The following is a 19,558-nucleotide window of genomic DNA, read 5'->3' as shown; positions in this document are numbered from 1 at the left end:
GGGATCAAACCCTCCATTCACTTTGATTGTGGCCAGTTCTCAAGAGAAAGAAAGCAAGCCCAAGCCAAGATCATATAAAGCCTTATAGTGAGGAGCACCTTGAACATTGCAGGCCACCAGGCAAAAAGCTCAGTGCCAGCTTTCACCTCTGCCTCAGGCAGTGCCTGCCTGCCAAGAACCTGCTGGCTTCAGTCTCTTTGACTGAAGGGCACAACTTCATCCTAAAGGGACAAAGGCATAGTGACAGTGGCAGGATATATGTGAAAGGAAAGGAGGACCTCCAAGCTGGCACAGACCAGAAAAGACTGGCACAGGACTGGCAAATAGCTCATGGAAGAACACCTGAGCTATGCATCCATCATTCATGATGGTAGGTGCACATGCACCAAAAGGATTCCTGTGACATTCAATTGTGACTGCCAATGAACTGGGATGTGAATACCAGAGATACCTTGATTCCTATCACCTGCTAGAAACAGAGCAAACACCTTGTCAGAATGATCCAGCACATCATGCCCAGTATTGTGTTTGACCAAAGCATCACTTCTAGCCAGAGTAGAGTTCTTGTTCCTCCAACACCTCCTTTGTTATGTCCAACTATTCCTGTGGCCATGGTGTAACTCAGATGCTGTCCAGGACTAAGACTGCTGTTACAGGAGTTTTGCTTCTGCTGTACCTAAACAGGCTAACTCAGACACCATCTGCAAAGTATTGCTTCACTCAGAGAGATTTTGGCCCCAACCAGCACACTCCTAAGTCTGATGTAAAACCTGAGTAGCTACAACACATCCAGTGTTCGCATATGCCTGGTTAATCCAAACTTTTTCAAGAACAAGAAACATATAGGCATGGCTAGGGATGCAGAAGTGTTTCAGATATGGCTCAGTAGCTACCAACAGCTTTATACTCTACTTATCATAGTATATGTGGTGTAGGGAAAGACTAAGTCCTATAAACTCCTTTTATGTGGCTTCCCCATGCTTACATGACAAGAAATTGGCAAAGTAGTTCATTTTGTACTGCAAAATCGTAGATGTTGAGTTTATGGATGCCTTGACCACTTTGAGTTGGAAATGCCCTCAAGACAAATGGTTGATCGCTCTCCCTTCATGCAGACAGATGGCCCAAGGCCAAGGTGAAGGGCTGCAAGTCAATGCAGACACGGCTGCTTGCATTGAAGATCAGTGTTAGACAGGCTTCAAATCTGTAAGCAGAGCAGGACATTGCAGTACCTCCCATGGAAAACACAGTGGAGGAAAAGAAGTCTTTTGAAATCACTGGCCCAAGATGTAAGGGTTTTCAAAGGAGCATTTAGTAAATTAAACAATAGGTTTCTGTTTTGAAATGTCATTTTGGAACTGGGCGTATTGTTTTCTTTAATTGAGCGTGTAACTCAATCAGCAATTCTTTTGTGGCATACTTCAACTTCAGTGAAATCATATTTTTGACAGCAAAAGTTTTAGCCAAATTCTTCAGTCAGGATCTGCTGATTAGCAGATTGTGAGTATAAAGGATTGTAGCAGTATCTGTTCATAAATGCATGTGCACGTATGTGCATGCAAGCACTGAGTATCCATGTGTAATTTCTGTATCACCTTCATCAGTGTATTTCTCCTCCTCCTTTTTCCTAATCCTAAAGATAGAAGTAACAAATCAAATGCAGTCTTGTAAAATCCTAAGAGGAGAAATCCAAAAGAAGCAAATTACTAGCTTGAGAGGTTTGCTTTAAACTCACATGGATCTATGAATTGCTTTATCTTTCACCTGCTCTGACAGATCTGCTACCTTTCCCTCTGATTTTAAATATTTAGAACTCACTTCCATTTAAACTACTGTAATTCAATATGCAGCACATTTGCACCTCCCTTAATTTAAACTCATGTGTGTCAGAGCACTTGATACTACAGCAGAGGTGATAGAATGGATATTAAATGGGCCAGTATCAGTGTTCAATTCCTTACTGGAGGATGCCAGGAACAAACAAGTGTTGTACATCACCCTATACCAAAGAGGAATAATTTTTCCAGAAATATTTCCTTTACTGCTTGAGACTGAGGGCAGCGAGCATCAAATGTTTAACTCCTCTGCAGAAAAAACACACAGGTTTTGTTCAGACATGATTTCCTGGCATCATTTCCCAGTGGTAGTGAGGCACTGTGATAAGAAAACCATTCAGCAATTTGTAAGGTTGAAAGTTTTGCAGAGCTAGAAAATTTCTTCTGAATAATCAGCTATTGATTCAAGTTGCCCTGCAAGCATAGTGCTAACTCGTCAGCATTGTGATTTTCAGTTCGAATGTTAAGATAAGATCCCAGCCTAAAATAGTGGAGTTGTGCTACATCTTAACATGCTAGCAGACTGTGCCAAAAGGATAGCCTTCTGGAAACAATCAATACACATTACAATATTTTATGACCCTAGGTCAATTAAAATTATGAAACTCAAAGTGAAAATTGTATTTTCTTTAGTATAGAATTTGTCTGACTTCCTTTAGACACTTCTCACAGAAGGAAACGAGACACCAGGTAGTCTTCTCTCAACACCAGAAACACCGCCTATAAAAGCAGCCTGTGACTAGTTTAAGACCCAGGTGTTAAAATTTAAGACTATAAAACTTCTTCTTAAATGGCAATAAGGTAATTTGCAGCAAACAGTTGTTTCTGCACCAGCCACATAAAGACTAAAAACTGAGAAAAACAACATTTTGTCAATGTACGCAGTGTGTATTTGATGAAAAACATTACTTCCTTTTCCTCGTAGTTCAATTAAAATCTGTGGTTTTGCTATAGGATTTGATAATTGTGTCCAGCACAGAAAGATATTGACATTGGTATGCTTCTGAAGGGACTATAGCAACACCACCTAACTTCCAATCTCACACAGTACCTCCTACTAACTGCACTCTGGTCTGTTTGTTCAATTTATTGAAACAGTAATGACAGTAAAATTGCCATCTCCTTCATATTAGATGAAACATAAACTTCAAGTATCTACTGTGCAAGGGCACTGTTTGAGCTGCATATGCAGCCACTCCACATCTCAGGCTTCCCAGGAGCCTGGAGCCTTCTGCTGCAGACATGCTTTGCGGGTTGAGACTGGCGCAGAACTCGGCATGCCGAGTCCTGCACTGTAGTTGCCAGGCTTTGGAAAAGCTCCAGCAGAATGCCTCAGAGACCTGCATTTGATGAACTCTGTAGTGCTATTATTTACTACCTCAGGAAGGATTTTTATGCACACAAACACGCGTTCACACACAGGCTCACGCGGAGCTGCAGACAGCTCGTGGCTGGAGCAATGGCAGAAGAGCCCTGCCAAGGGGCTAGCACTGCCCCCAGAGCAGTGCTCACAGCACAGCTCCTGCTCACTCTAATCCTCCTAGGGACCTGCATGAGGCCAAGAGAGAAATGCTGGGCTCTTCCCCATCCTCTATGCTTCTGCTGTGCTTGTTTCAGGCATTATGACAAGTTCAGTGAGAGAATGTTGTGCTTTTTCAAAGCATGGGGAATAAGCTGTCTCCGAAGACCCAGCCTACAGGCTCTCTGTGGTGTGTGATGCCCCATGGACATTTGTGGGTGCTGAAGTGCACCCAGTGCTGTGGGTTCAAGATGCTGTCCAAATACAGGCACCCACCTCAGCTTGCCCCAGCAGTGTGGTGCCAGTGTGATATCTGTGGACACGCACAGAGGAGACATCAGGTAACACTTGCCAGCGCAGGGGGCACAGACTGTAAATCAAAGCACCCAGAGCAGGTACAAAACCCTGCCTTCCCCAGCTCCTGCTTCACCATCTCTGATATTACCAAGGTTTCTAGAAAAGAAGTCACAGGCAGCAGCTGGCAATGGGGATGGCAGGGAAGAGTGCCCTAGAGCCTGGTTTCCAGTGGAGTATACTGGGACCCTGGGCCACATCCACAGTTCACTGCTGCTGCAAGTGCCTGAGAACCCATGGGGAGCTGCAGCCTGTCCCACATGGGCCATTTTGTACATCTCCACACAGCTGTGTCCAAACCTTATTTGCAGGCGCTTGGGTTTTTTTTAGAATTTTAAAGGTTGTCAAAGCAACATGAGTGGTGTGGTCCCCATTTCTCATCAGGAACTTGTGTTTCTTGATGCCAACAACCTGAACACCTCTTGTGAAGAGGTCACACATCACTGTCCTTGGAGTAACTGATTCACCCTGCGGTTTCCAACCTTGAGCAGAAGCCACTCGCCCTAGAGAGTGAAGGATCCCACCCTGGAGTCACTGGGACTGATGTCCACACCTCTACATCAACTCAGTGAAGACTGTATCCACACTCATATGGTTCAGAGTTTTTGCTCTTCCCCATCCAGACTGGTCTCTATTTTGCTCCTGAATGCAGCACAAAATGTGGCCATACTGGCTGCTTGGGCCAGCCAGAACACACCAGGTGGCAAACGGCATGGCCAGGAGCCCAAGTGTTCCCCTGCAACTGGAGCAGACATCTTTGTGACAAAGCCTTGTCTCAGTTCCAGCTTCACTTTGGCTGCAAGCCAGATCTCAGCTATTTTCCAGGGACACTGCTCAGCAGCTCCTTAAACGGCACGGTTTTCCAGCTCGCCTGCAACCCGCTTACCCCTGAGAACTGCTACCTGCCCACGCAGCAGCTGCACGTCTGCCAGCCTGAACATCACCACTCACTCCCCGGGGCTAAATGAGGGCTGAGAAGTCAATTGTCTCCTTGCCAAGGAAAGACAGGAGACAGGCAGGAGGCACTGACCCCACCACACCAGGGAGAGTCTGCAGCACCACCCGGCTGGATGTGTTCCACGCTTGGAGCCTGTCCAGAGCATCACACCGCAGAGTGCCACTGCTCAGCCCTGGGCAGCAGCTCTCCCCACCTGCCAGAGACCTCCTGCTGGATGTAATCATGAAGGAAAATCTGCGTTTCCAGCTGAGTGAGGCTCCTCTATCACTAGGGCACAGAAGGGATGGCAGGCTGGAAGGGGAGTGTAGATCTTGCATGGTAAAGATGGGCTCTGAAGAATATATTCTCTTTTTACTTCAGAAACATTAGAACAGGTTTTCACATGTTCAAAAGACAGCAGAAAACTCCAAGAGAGACCAGAAATGCCGGTATGCTGCAAAATCCTGCTGATACGGTATGCAGATGGACTCCATCAATAAACCCTGATGGAGACAACTGATACCAAGAGACAATCCCTGCCCTGGAGCCAGCAGGGTCAGCACACCCCTTACCTCGTCAGAACACACACAGCCTCTCGAAAGGCAGCTTTTTCCCCAAGAAACCCAATATGTACTCAGGAACTAGGACAATTCCCCAGTCCTTTCATCTGCTGCAGTAACTAAGTAGCTGTGACTTGACTATCTACCAAGATAATGGGCTCTAAGGTATCTCTATTGTAAGGGATTGATTAAAGACCACAGCAAGCACATTCCTCCCTGCAGGAAAAAATACCTTCATCTATTGCAAACCCTCTTGGCAAAGGCTCCTATTTGAACAGATCAGAGATATAAGTTTGTTCTGGTCTGGACAATGTTTGAAGTTTCTTTTCCAGCTAATGAACAGACTTGTTTATAATGAAAGGACAGAGGCCATCCAGTTTTCTAAACAACCTACTTCACAGTGCTCTGTTTCGCAGCATGTAGCTATGGCTAACCCACTGCATGGTCTCTGCTTTCTCCTTAATTTTCATGTGAAATATAAGGAAAGTCTCCTACTAAATAAAAAACCGTATTTATTCAGGGCAAGTCTCTGTAAGAAGACACAAGAGACAGTGGTCTTCAGCTACATACAACTGAAAGGCAAAGGGAACTGGTTTCCAGACCAATTCTCAAACTCAAATGCTTGTGATATGTTTTCTTATCATGCTGGCTTACCTGACAGCATAGCAACCTTACCCTTAAGGAAGAGTTGCTTCTAAACAGAGAGGTTTTTTCTAAATACAGGTCAGACAAGAAAAACACAGACAAGCACAGGGCTGACCACCTGCCTCACGTCCCATCCCAAAAGGCACCAAAACCCCAGGGCAGACCCCACCATGCCTTCCTCCCTCTTTTCCAAGGCTCGAGTGGGCTGCTCCTGCCAGGGGTGTCCTAGTGAACCAGGGTGTGATGGTGTGCCCAGCCACACGGACATTTCCAAAAGGAGAAGGTGGAGCTGGCACCAGGGTTGGACTCACCTAAGCACTCCACAGCTGGGTCGCCCCAGAAGAGTTCCTGGCACTCCCGGCAGGTCCGGCCTCCAAAGCCTGGCATGCAGTGGCACTGCCCTGTGAACTGCCAAAACCAAAAAACAGACCCATCAGGAGATGTGCGCTCCCCAGCAGCTCAGCACCGCACCAGAGCAGAGGCCAAACCTTGGGCACATGCCCGTGCTCCCTCACCTCGTTGCAGGCTGGGCCGAGGGAGCGCGTGGGGTCGCAGTCGCACTGCTCGCAGCCGGTGCCGCTGGCCAGCCGCCACGTGTGCGGGGCACAGCGGTCACAGGTCTGCCCCACCACGTTTGGGAGGCACCGGCACTGCCCCGTGGCCGCCTCACACCGGCAGCTCTCCGAGCCCTCGCAGTCCTCCCGGACAGTGCCCAGGTAGTTGCAGACGCACTCTGTGAGGAAAAGAGCACAGCACCTCCATGTCAACCTGCCCTCCTGCTACCAGACTGCCCTGACTTCATATCTATAGTTTATTCTCCGAGTCTGCAGAGGTGTGAGCATATGCCAGCGGCCAGGCCTGACTGACCCAACACTGAATGACACCCAGCACTGCCCAAGAGTCCTCATAATGTCCGAGGCTGGCCACCTCACACAAGGCCACAGGAGTTCCTCATTCAAGCAGCCCACCCCCTCCCTGCTCTTCTCTTTTCCTCCCTCTGTACAACCAAAGCCCAGGTCTGCCCAACCCTTGTCAGTCAGCTACGGTGGCAGATCCGCTTGAAGTTGCCAACTGGCTGATGGCGAGCTCTCCTACTCAATGACCTGCCTGTCCTGCTGGGCTGTGCCCGATGCTGCAGGAGAGGTAGCTCTGCCTCCCCACCATCCACTTCAGCCTCCTGTCATGGCCCTCATTCCCACTGCCTGCACACACCTGTAGGGAGCTGCTGTAAACAAAAGCTAAACCCTCCCCCCACCACCTTATCTCTGGAGAAGAGATAAACAGAGACCTCTATCAAGAGGGTTAAAAGCTGCCCTCCTGCAAAATCCTCCTCTTTTCAGCAAATGTCTCTGTCCTCCCTCTAAAAAGTAGAGGGGCCCCCTCCCAGCCAGGAGGGCCCCACCCAGGTGCAGGGCAGCTGCAGGCAACTCCAGCTGGAAGTAATGAGGTTTTCCCTCCATCCCAAATGCTCCCAGGTAAAAAGTGTTCAAGTGTCTGCTGCTGCCCCCGACAAGGCTGGTGCAAGGGCTGTAGCCGTGTCCCCCACTCACTTCTGCAGTCCTGCTGCAGGGCACTCCCGTAGTAGCCCTGCCTGCAGAGGTGGCAGTTTTCACCCTCGGTGTGATACAGGCACTTCACGCACGCTCCGCTCCTCTTGTCGCAGGCCTCTGGGTCAGTGGTGTCGATGTTGTTGTTGCACTGGCACGGCTGGCAGGCGCCGCCAACCTCATCGGGGCTCCCAAAGAAGCCAGACGCACATTCATCACATCGACTGCCTGTTTGAACAAACAGGCACAGTGGGAATTGCCAGCACTAGTGCTAGTGCGCAGCCCCGTAACCAGCAAGGCAATGAAGACCATTAGTGGGGGGCACTAACTGGATCACATTTAAAGAAACAGAGACTGCACTTGGTGAGACCACGGCAACTTGCTGCAGAGCACGGATGGTACCACCCAGGGCCCCAAGGCATGCTGCTCATCCAGTGCACCCTTTGCTGACCACTGGTCATCCTTCACCACACTGCTGGAGATGAGGTTCGTGTTGGCGCTAGCATCACCTGCACAAGTCACTCTGCCCTGCCACCTTCCAGGTGAGGCGACCCCCCAGCAACAACCCACTGATGCTGGTGCTATGGTCACATCTAACCCATATACACACATACCCTTCTCCCTGAGAGGTTCAACCCAACCAGCCACCCCTCCATACTCCCACCAAGTACCTATGTATCCCACGCTACAGACACACACGACTTGCAGTGTAACTGGATCCTGGTAACAGCCACTGGCAAACTGGCGTCCACTCTCGGGGCCATCAGGGCAAGGGCAGGGGCGGCAATGGTCACCTGATCCCAGGATGGGGTCTCCGTAGTAGCCAGCCTGGCACCTGCACAAGAGGGTACACAGCATACAGGGAAACACACTGCAGCCTTGCTGTAACCATGCTCAGATTTTCTACCACTGTGAAGAACCAAAGGGCAGAAACATCCTCATGGCTGTCCCTTACCACTCACTCCCAGCAGCTGTGACCACAGACACAAATTTGTCTGGTTTACACCGGTGTAAGAGCAGGAGACCCACGGTTGGATGTCAGCCCTGCCACTGCAAGGCCTCTCAGAAGGCTTGCAATGGCCCGCTAAAGGCCTGGGGTCCTGCAACGTGCTCTGGGTCACTTACACAGGTACTGCTGTGAGGCGCAAGGCTGCAGTCAGGGAAGAGGGGATCCCCACTCCCATCATTTTCCAGGACCACAAGCCCTGCTCTGATTCCCAGGGCCCAGGAACTTTCCCTATGGCTTCACACTCACCTGAGCACTAGCACCTGCAGCTGCTGCACCCACCCTGCCGTGGGGAAGGAGAGGGGCCAGGGAAAAGGCACACATGCCATACCTCTCGCAGTTGTGTCCAGCTGTGTGGTCGCGGCAGCTCAGGCACTCCCCGGTGTAGGGGTTGCAGTCGTCAGCATGGCCATTGCAGTGGCAGGGCTGGCAGCTGGGGAAGCCCCAGAAGCTGGGCAGGCAGCGGTCACACTGCCGCCCGTACACCCCGGGGAAGCAGTGGCACTGGCCCGTCTCCATGTCGCAGAAGGCGTTGTAAGAGCCTCGGATGTGGCAGTCGCACGCTGTAAGGAGAGCAGGAGAGGGGCTGAGTTTCTATGACAAGCCATTAACTCAGGGTCCCAACCACAGCACAGCCCAGAGCCAAGGGTTTAACATACGTCGGCATCCACTTGGCCCAAACCCAAAGGTGCCAGGGGCGCATCTGTCACACTGTCTTCCAACAACATTGGGACGACACTGGCACTGTCCTCCATTGGGGTCGCACACTGAACTCAGAGAGCCCTGGGGGTCACACTGGCATGCTGAGCAGAGAAAAACATTGGAAAGAGTAAGCACTGTGGCACAGGACATGAATCCCCTGCCTCATCCCACAGACACACCTTCCCCATGCAAACTGCTCTGCCTGCAAGTGCCATCCAGCTCCCAGGCATGGTTTGCCCTACAAGTAGATGGTTACGTACATAAAGCAGTCTCATGCAGTAGTGCAGAAATGCTGAATATTATGTTCTTGCAGACATCTGTCATGGGAGTTTTCACAACACTCCTGCTGTTTTCCAAACACCGGTATCTTTGGAAAGTTTCCCAAGCACTGTTCATGACCACGTCTTCGCCTGAGCCTCCCACTGTGAATATGTCCAACGATTTGCAGTATGGCATGAGAACAAGCTACAAAACAATTTTACAATGACAAAGTGTCACTACTTAAAAATATCTTCCACCAAAATCGTGAAAATTCAGTATTATCCCAGTTTCTAACCTTTTTTTGGCTAAAAAACAAACAGCCAGACAGAATTTGGAAGGGAAATGACAGTATTTTTCTAGTTTTGGTGGAATACTTCTGGTATCTGACAAATTCTAACCAAATCTACCAAATTCTATACATTCTGAAGAAAAAGACTGACACTGACATTGATATTCATGACCTACATGACACACATTAGCTTCCCCAAAGAAACTACAGGTCTGTGGACTAGCTGCAGTTCTGCAAAACACCTTAAAAGCCTCTTAGCAAAAAAAGAACTCACATACTTTGAGGAACTTTTGAAGAAACCTATATTGCTTTACATTGTTCAGTTGAAATCTGGCTTCAGCTGCAAGGAACAACACTGCAAAATACTACTTTGAATTGACACAGACACATGCCAGAGGAGATGCAAACTTTCAGGATTTTAAGAGCCTCCCTGGAATAAATTCTGCTCACAGAGTCAATGAGTGTGTATGGGTTCTCTGTCTCCGTGTCCACCGAGGAGTACTGGGGCAGCTCCAAGCGGATGGTGTAATTCAGCCCCTTCTCAAAGCACACAGGCCGTGGGAGAACAACATATCTGAGTGAGGAACAGGAAACAATCCTTACTTCAAACATACGGCACCATAAAGCATTTCAGGTGCCCCATAAAGCAATCAAGATAACGGAAAGCAGCCAAGACCCAACTGAACAAAAGCTGTGATGTGAGAGAGGCAGTTTGGAGGGTTGTGCAAGTCGGAACTGGAAAAGGTTATCGACAAGGTAAAGAGCCAAACCAGTGGTCACTGACAGGCTGTGCAAACACCTCCCCCTCCCTTTACTCAGTGAACAAACCATATCAGAAAATGAGAATAAACTTAAAAGCTTTGATTCTACAGACACACTACTAAATGTTTTTATAACCCACTGGAAATTAATTTTCACCTATTTTCATAGAGGCTACAGCAAACTGAAAATGTGACATTTTTCTATTTCAATTTTTAAATGGTTTTTTTTTTCTTTCCTCTCCTTTTGCCCATCCAGTTATACCAACCTGGATCCAGGTGACAGTGAGACCACTTGATTATCGTCATCAGGAACTGTGTTGCCACACCGGCTACCTGTGGGGATCTTGCCTGGGCGCGAGACACTGATCACAGCCTTTTCCCACTGATCAGGCAACTGGGGGAAAAAAGAGTCTCATCAGTATCAAGTAATAATCATAAACTTCTGGAAGCATCCAGAGCTCAGGCCAGGAAAAGCGTGGGCATAGACAGGGTGGTCACTGTGCTTCAGGGTGGATGGGGCTACAGCTGCTACATCAATGGGGCATCTACCAGCTGCAGGTGTGGGATGAGAGCAAGGAGCAGGTGGCCAGCAGCCCCATCTGCATGGGGTTTGGTGACCTCCTCTTCCCTCATCTCTGAGTCCTGCATCTGAGCATTCACTGCAGTTAGTTGCTGACAAACTCTAGGCAAGGAGATGGAGGGATTTTTCTCTTTCCCTTCATTCTGTGAATTACCAGAGCCAACTGCTTGCAAACTCTTGGCTGCAGGCATTCAACATCCAAGGTGGGCAATTTGTTTCCCAAGGTGCATGATGGCCATCTGGCCAATAACAAATTTATAAGCTAATCTGTCCTGATGAGACTTGTCATTTTTTAATTTGCGCATTAAACAGGTGCTGAAACAATGCAATAGGGAAATAAACTGTAAAGCAAATAGTACTAGAAATAGTCAACATCATCTTGGATTTTCATGCATCTCAGACATTTAACTGAGCACCTGTTCTTGTCTTTGAGCCCTGATGACTCCTGAAAGTGCCAGGCTCATGTCAGCTGTGAAGCAGGACAGCCAGCCCCTGCTGAGGGGCAGCAATGCCCAGACTCACAGACCCACCTGCGGCTCATAGCGGATCAGAACATCATATTCCATGGAGTAGGGGATGTTGTCAATGTAGAATTCCAGGTATGCCCCCTCAGGGACCCTCACAAATCCTATGCCTGTCCATGACGGTGTACGGTCTGGCGTGTACTGGCGCTCTATTATGTTCACTCCCTACAAAACAGGGAACAGATATTTCAATATCCATTAAATCTGCAAGCCCCATGGGGGTACACGAAGTGGGGGGGTTCTGCTGATGAGTGACTTCTGAATCACTGTATCCACTGCTTGCATCCCAGACAACACAAATTCTCTTTTAAATCCATACGTGTGCACACCATTGCCCCTTCACTTAACAACATAACAAATGCAAAAGAGATAAAGCAAAACAAGACTGCACAACTCTTCATTTATTTCTCTGCTATGGTGCAGAATTAAATTTAAAAACTTGCTGTGAGTAACTAATTCACCAGCTATGACATCTCTTTTACCATACAGATTATTTCTACATCGTACTCGTAGCAGTAGGATTTACTGCAGTGGTACATTACTGTTCCATCAACCACCCAAGCCTGAGTGCTAATTGCTTCCTGACTATTTCAGGCTGTTTCAAACCAAACCACTGCTCAAAATAACATTTGAAAAGCAGATCATGGCTTTAATGAGCAGGGTGTCACTAAAGAACAGATATCCTAATCATCAATAGGTATTTCATAGCCAAATCAACACATGGTCACCCTTTTCCATCTGAGGTGTCAGGTTTTTATCTAGTTTTTATATAAAGCAAAGAAGAGGAAAAAGGTAACAGAAAATAGAAACATGGTGCTCAAATTTCCTGTTTCAAACATATCTGTATCCACGAATAGTTCTCTCCACAGAACAACATCCTGTGCATTCCTAAGGAAGCTGCTTCAGTAGAAAGGGATAAATGTAAGGAAATGTCTATATATATACGTATCACTTCAGGATGTCCTCTAATGTATTCTCACACTCTTTGAATAGAGCCTGGCTGTAAGTTATTAGCCTTTGGCTTTGCATAAAGATCAGAGCTCCCCAGAAAGGATGGCAGGCACGACACGAACAAGGGCATGCAGCTGTGAGGAGCAGAGGGGCTTGGCACTGCCTGTGAATCCCTGCAACCACTTCATTTTGTCTTGTGCTGGATCCCCCACCTGGGAATTCAGAGTTTTAGTCTATCATTGGATTTGTGAGAAAGCTTTTCAATATTGGTGTTTTTTTAAATTGTTTGTTCTGAAGGTTTCAAAAGGCAAACCAGCAGCACATCCCCTTCCTCTGCTCGGCAAGGTGGATTTTTGTGCTGGGCTCCTCCATCCCTGAGCCCTGGAATGGCCTTGGGTACCACCTCTCCAGTTGGGCAGACACAAATACACCAAAAACCCTGTGCCAGCTCATGTGACCTCTGCTGTGGTACAACTTCTGCTCTGCACTGTCTTCCCTTTCTGCAGTTATCTGAGAGCAAAAATCCTCTTCCTTGGCTGAAACTGAAAAGTGGTTGCATTTTGCTCAAATAAATTAGGGCACCGAATGCCCTGATTGTAGGCAGACAAGGATCTGCTGCTTTAGAGAAACCATTATTTCCATCTCCCTGACTCCTTGCTGGAGGCAAAAGTGATTGATGTAATCACCTAGCTGCTGTTAATGAACTGAAAGCAAGGCTGTGTGATGGGCAACAGAAAGAGCCAGAGACCCTGTTGCACAGTACCAGCAGGTGAAACAAGCTAGAGGCAACCTCACTTACAAAAACAGTTTTTTGCACAATCAACTATGGTTTTAGTCATTAATAAAAGAAATGTTACTGATGTACAGAAACTGTAAAAGCTGTGGCAATGTGCTTAAATGCGCGCTTTGTTCACTCCCAGTTTCAGTGGCACCAAAGAGAAGAGCCAGTGTCTGCGTCCCACCCCTCTTGAGATAAGAGAAGTGGATGTGGTGGGTACACATGCAGTGGGGTACAGAGGGGGATGGTGACAGAAAACTAACTGTACAGTAATGATCAAAAAAACAGGTTTAAAAAGAAAAATGGCCATTCCTGTCCCCTCAATTACTACATTATTTATTGATATTAAGATTGAAGAGCTACATTAACGACAGGTTAACGGTTTACTGATACATTTCAGTTTTGTGTTTTCCAGGTTAATTGCAAAACACACAGGGTATAAAAGACACCTCCAAGCACCAACTGGTGAAACAACCTGCCCACACCTCTCCAGATACTCCAGACCACAAAAACTGCTACTCACAGGACCCAAGCTGGCTTCCTCTGCCTCGTAGATGTAATGATCAAGCGAAATGAAGTAATAGCCAGGCTCCACCTGGTTGCATTGACGTCCAAACATGTGGGGCCGGCATTCACATTGGCCAGATTCACTCGAGCAGCTAAAACGGAAGAGAAATGAATTTACAACACATCTTGGCTATGCTGACACAGTGTTAGAGCGATCTTCCACTTTGACATTTTAAATGACACAGGAGGAGAAGCCCCTCTGAACACAGCAAACATGACATGCTCTGGGGCTCTGCAGCTGGGCCATCTGCACCACTAAAGCAGGAGCACAGCCCTGGGTACAGACTTGGCTCAACCCAACTATCACTCCCCAAAACAACATCTAGGCTCAGGCTGGAAGCAAGCATGGACCAGAGACCACTTCCAGCAGGCAGTTTGCAAGCAGTTTCCTTTGTCTGGATGGTGAGAGGATTTCATGCTATGGATGCAGTGGTTCCCTGGGGGACAGGAGTTTGGGGAAGCTTCACTTGCTACCAGACATAGTCAAGAGGCACATCTGCCCTGCAAGCCGAGGGCAGCCTTTGGCTCCAAGCTTGCAAGCCACACAGGCAGCATATCTGTTTGTATGGTCTCAGGCAGAATAAGAACATGCATGACCCTACATGCCCCAGGATGCTGAGCTGCTCTCACTTGTTGCAAAGCATCCAGACAGGTCACCATCAGCAGCTACACATGAGCAAAATTATCCCTGGCTGCTTCAGAGTAGGACAGACACAACCAGTGACATGGGGCAGTCAGGGCCATCACCAGAACGTCTGTCCAGAGTGACACACAGATCTCCCCTTCTTTCATAATGAGCCATTTTCTTTACTCAATACAGCTCTAACTCCAAACTGCTTTGGCTGTTTTATTGTCCCCAGAGTGTCTGCCCTGCATCATGAAGAACCCTTGAGCACATTGTAATTTTGCACACACCCAATCACACTTTTTCAAAGGAATGTTTTTTGGTCCACCAAAATACACCGCTTTCTTTAAACTTGAGTGGGATTTAGAAACATTTTTTAAAGGTAAATGCCTCTGGTTTCCATGAACAATCTCCAGGCTCCTCAAGCCTTCAGACCAAGAGCAATTTTTAACTTAAACTGTTTTTGAAGTTGCAGAGATGCACTTAAATGTTCACTCTGAGATGCCAGAAGTGCCTTAGCAGTCCCAGAAGAGGAGATGGGAAGTTTCCCCTCCGGGGAGGCAGTAATTCCACCACCTGGGTTATATCACAGGGATGAATTTTGGGCGAGGCACAGCATCTCACACCCTGAGTGGGAGCCAGAAGGCAGCAATTCAGCAGCTGAGGAGAGGAGCCCTGAGGAGGGCAAAGCTCCCCCTTCCCGATGACGTGAGAGAGAGAAGTCAGGAGCCAGAGCTGGGCTTTGTGACTCTTCTGCGGTTGGACGAAAGCACAGCTGCTGTCTGCCCATGCCAGGATGCTGCACATCCCCTCCCCACATGGTTTTGCAATCAACAGGCTCAGTGCATGGGAAACAGGCTGGGCCATGGCTGGGCTGTTACCCCAAAGCCCTGGAAGCAGCTGTGCTGGGGGAGCTGTTCTGAGCTGTGTGGTGTAACCCATCTGTGTGCAGGGAGCAAGCACGGGGGAGTAAATAATCCCTAACATCCACACTGCTGTCTGCCAAGGGCTAATAATTCACTCGGGAGCAGACAGGAGAGACGGCCCGTGGGACATTCCCACGGCAATCCCTGATGCAGATGGGGTGTCTGTAGGCTGTGACAACCTACGGGAGTCACACCAACAGCAGTCCCACACTCCCCCAGTGCAGCCCCATGGGCTCCAGTGGGAAACAGTTCATTGACCCCATTGGGAAACTTCTGTGGCTTTAGACAAAAGCATGACATTTCAAAGGGTTTGTGGAATGAAGGGGAAATGGGAAAAATAAAAGCAAAAGAACATGCTGCTGTGGATGAGCCAGGGGCTGGACACACACCTAGCATGCAGAGAACTGCTTTGGTCAGAGGAGCAATCTGGCTACCCAGCACCCCACTGACAGGGCATCTAAACCAGAAGCTTTCCACGCTGATACTGATGGATGCATATTGAAAACCTACAGTTTTCTCTAAAAAGCATCCATCTCCCCAGTGGGCACTTGCAGGTCCACATCCTACCCCATGCAGCACCACTGCAGCAACAGAGCAGTACTGTGCAGCTAGCGTGCTTCCCCCAGCACCAGTGGGCAGACAGACTGGCCAAAGGGAGATTTGGGAGCACAGCAAGAACCAGCCTGTCCATGTCACTGCCTGATTCCTGCTTTCATCATGTAAGAGCAAAGCTTTGACATGGACCATACCCCAGGTTACAGCCAAGGCAGAGCTTAATCCATGTCTGGTTCCTACCCTGGCTGACAAAGGCAGCGCTACACTAAAAACAGTTTTACATGGTCACTTGCACCAGTGGCACAGACAGAGGTTGCTCAGCACAGAGAAGACATGGGTACTCCTGTCACCCTTGCTGCAATCAAGACCTGGCACTTTCTGAAGCAGAAAGATGGGTATCAAGCATCCTCTCCCAGAGCACATTGAGCCCTGGATGTTGTGAGTGCAACAAGGTGAAACTGGGAGAACGACGACAGGAGTCACGGGGCTGGGACTCACTTGTTGTTCAGCGCTCCGCCCTGGTCGCAGTCGCACGGCCGACATCCGTCCATGTCATTGCTCAGGCCCCAGTGCTCAGGCTACAGGACAAAACATCACCAGCACTGTAACCTGGTGCAGACTTAGTTCCATCTAACACAAAGGCATATTTTTAAAAACTTAGCATAAACTATCCCAGACTGCCCCACAACCCATGAATCCTGCTCCCCTGGTTGTGGGTCTACCCCCACAAGCACCAACACCACTTCCCCACCTGCTCTCCTCCCACTCTGTTGAAGATTTCAAGGGCAAGAGAGCCCCATGTGGGGTGGTGGCTATTTATGTGGGACGCTGCCCTTGCAGGGCTGCTACTATGCAACTTGCTTGCTGGATAGACAGACAGACAGACTTGTTTGTTTGGTTTTTCCATGCAGTTCACTGCTAGGTAAGAGTTTCTCAGTGTTTGTACAAACACATCCAGTTATCTGACAGTGTGTTTCTATAACAGTCCAGCACACATAAACGCTACATGGAAATGTAGGTGTATTAAATAATCCCTGCCTAAAAAAATGGCCTGTTTAGAAAGCAATTTTTTTGGTAACACTGTTTCCCTCACCATTTTGTCTTTCACCCCAGCAAGGACTTCACCAGAACTGCCCCAGATCCTTCATTATCACAGAGCAACCACAGGTCTCCTAATGTCTCATTCCTTATGGTCCCAGGAATTAAACTGGATGCTCCTGTCTGCCTTTACATGCATGCCAGCTCCCCAAAACACAGCACACTTCATGGCTCCTGACATCCCGAGGTGTCTTCCCCAGCCTAATGCCAAGCATGGGCTAGCTGGCAGCCAGCGACAGTGGCCAGCACCTTGCTCCACACTTCCCACACTCCAGCCTCCCCCACACCAGTGTCTCCTAATTTATTTGACGGTGAACTACTTGCCAGACATTGATTGCACTGCTTTCCTGTCACCAGACGCTTACAATAGCAGTTTCCTGTCTCCGAATCACAAGGATTCCCCCCAGGGTGGGTACCCAGAGGATTACACGCACAAGCTAGATTGGGAAATACAAAGAGGCAGGTCAAAAGCAGGATTGGAGTTATATTTTAGACAGTGTTCAACTTAAATACATACCTTAAAGTTTCCCCTGAATTCCCCAGGACAGAAATTAATTTCACTCTTTCCCCACCACCCATTCCAGTAAAACCTCCCTGGCTTACAGACTTATAATTGAAAAGAAATAAGGAGGATTACGCTATTTCCACTGAATACACTAGAAGGATCAGCTGGCAAACTATGTTTTAAGGGCTGGTGGACTCCAAGCTACAGCAAATCTACAGTAATGTTCTCCCTTTAGCAAAAACGTGAAAAAAATTAAAAAAAAATCCATCCCACAAACCATCTTCTCCCACACAAACAGCACCTCAAAGAGTTTTTGATCACACATAAAGGAACATATGGTTTTACTCACACTGACAACCCGCTGGGTCATCGGCACTCAGGCCATAGAAACCTTCTTTGCAGAGGTCACAACGCTCCCCCTCGACAAATAATTTACAACGGCACTGTCCGGCAATGAGGCCAGTGGAGAAATCAGTGTAGCGATCGCAGATCCCACCATTCTGGGAGCCAGCTGGGTCACAGTTGCAAGCTAGGAAGGAAGCGTTGCACATGTTTTATTAACTGCTGCAAAATTAAAAGCCAAGTCTCACACTGAATTATTGAAACTCAACTGCTGTGTAGAAAGACCGTCACTCCTGCAAGTATTAAGCATGACATGGGTTGGACATGCAAGGACCAGGTAAATTTCCAGATTCTCAAAGAAAAAACAAAACCCAGCCAGGCTCACTCAAGACCTCCAAGACAATCCCCTGTCCCCAAGGATCCCAAGGCCATTCCCACACCGTGGATGGGGCTGCACTTACGCTCACAGACGTCAGGGTCCCGCAGATCTCTCTCTGGGTGCTGGAAGTAGAAGGGCTTGCACTGCTCACAGTTGCGTCCCATGGTGTTGTGCTGGCAGTCGTCACACACGCCCCCGCTGGTGTTCCCCGTTGTCATGTACACAGCCATGTCGAAGTGGCACTGGCTGGAGTGGCCATTGCAGTTGCACTCTGTGACAAAGACAAAGCAAACTAAGAGCCCTGGGGCAAGTGCAACTCTGCAGAAAAGACAGACCAGTGTCAACCAAAGAACATGAAGGATTTTACACATGGTCACACGTTTCCAAGTAACAGAACATAATGCTCACGGCACCCAGCTCTGCATTTTACTCCAACTCACTTTTGCATGCGTTACTGTTGCGGCCTTCAGCGGGACGCCAGGGTAAGTCATGGTAGAAATCCAAACACTGCTCACAATTTAATCCTTTGGTATTATGTCTGCACATGCAGTGACCATGAACCTGCAATCGAAAAAAAAAAAGGAAAAAAAAAAAAGAATAAAGAGTTTGTTATAAAAGAAAAAGAAAAATCCCAAACCATTCTACAGTTAATGCAAAATAAAGTGAGCACATAATGGACATATACTTTTGGAGACTTTAATCCATGTAACTGCATTTAGAAAGGCATAAAGGGCCATAGGAATGTTCATCACCTGCCCAGGTGTCCTCATACAGATTTGTCCTTCTTTCCTTACTGAAACTAGTGCCGGAATAAATGCTTTCAGAAATAAACACCTCAATAATCACAAAAGCCTATTGGAACTAAAAGTTAGCTGTTTACTAGCTGTTAATTACCTATTAACATGCATCTATTTATAGGTCACTAGCCCAGTGCCCTCTTTCCAGCCCTGCCTTGGTTCTCAAAGCAAAGATGGGGTTTATCCATCAGCCCAGGCTCTGCCTTCAGTGTGTACAGAACAAGCACGAAGAAGACCAACAGTGGTTGTGTGACAGCAGCTGCAATAGACTGGCACTAACAGCACTGCAGCCGTGATGTTAAAGGCAAAGCTTGGGTGGAGACACTGATCCAAACACAGAGCAGTGGAGCAGCCCTGGACAACCCACACAACCTTCCCACATGCTTCCACATCTCCAACTAGTTAATAACTCACCCATTAACAGGGTGCTATTACTGCTTGTCAGGCAAAAATCATGGAGCAAAGCAGAACCCAGAAGGGATGTGGCACTTGTGCAGCAGCACCCCATCGAGGCA

The 19,558-nt window shown here is 48.1% G+C and overlaps 1 protein-coding gene across 1 annotated transcript in view; it reads right to left on the bottom strand.

Annotated features, from left to right (window-relative positions):
* Window positions 1–19,558, bottom strand: part of LAMB1 (laminin subunit beta 1) — a 45,578-nt gene that overhangs the window by 16,754 nt on the left and 9,266 nt on the right. Inside the window, exons 8-23 of the mRNA XM_082280751.1 lie at window positions 18,687–18,807; window positions 18,329–18,517; window positions 17,875–18,054; window positions 17,345–17,457; window positions 16,421–16,500; window positions 13,773–13,908; window positions 11,527–11,685; window positions 10,683–10,810; window positions 10,106–10,229; window positions 9,366–9,570; window positions 9,063–9,206; window positions 8,735–8,966; window positions 8,069–8,232; window positions 7,401–7,625; window positions 6,366–6,583; window positions 6,162–6,258 (exon numbers count right to left, since the gene is read on the bottom strand). Coding sequence (XP_082136877.1) covers window positions 6,162–6,258; window positions 6,366–6,583; window positions 7,401–7,625; window positions 8,069–8,232; window positions 8,735–8,966; window positions 9,063–9,206; window positions 9,366–9,570; window positions 10,106–10,229; window positions 10,683–10,810; window positions 11,527–11,685; window positions 13,773–13,908; window positions 16,421–16,500; window positions 17,345–17,457; window positions 17,875–18,054; window positions 18,329–18,517; window positions 18,687–18,807 — 2,515 coding nt within the window. The remainder of the gene's footprint in view (window positions 1–6,161; window positions 6,259–6,365; window positions 6,584–7,400; window positions 7,626–8,068; window positions 8,233–8,734; window positions 8,967–9,062; window positions 9,207–9,365; window positions 9,571–10,105; window positions 10,230–10,682; window positions 10,811–11,526; window positions 11,686–13,772; window positions 13,909–16,420; window positions 16,501–17,344; window positions 17,458–17,874; window positions 18,055–18,328; window positions 18,518–18,686; window positions 18,808–19,558) is intronic.

The sequence above is a fragment of the Coloeus monedula genome, assembly GCF_965178545.1.
Source record: "Coloeus monedula genome assembly, chromosome: 4".
NCBI lineage: Eukaryota > Metazoa > Chordata > Aves > Passeriformes > Corvidae > Coloeus > Coloeus monedula.
Note: the sequence above shows the minus strand (reverse complement) of the source record. Positions and strands in the feature narration are given on the sequence as shown.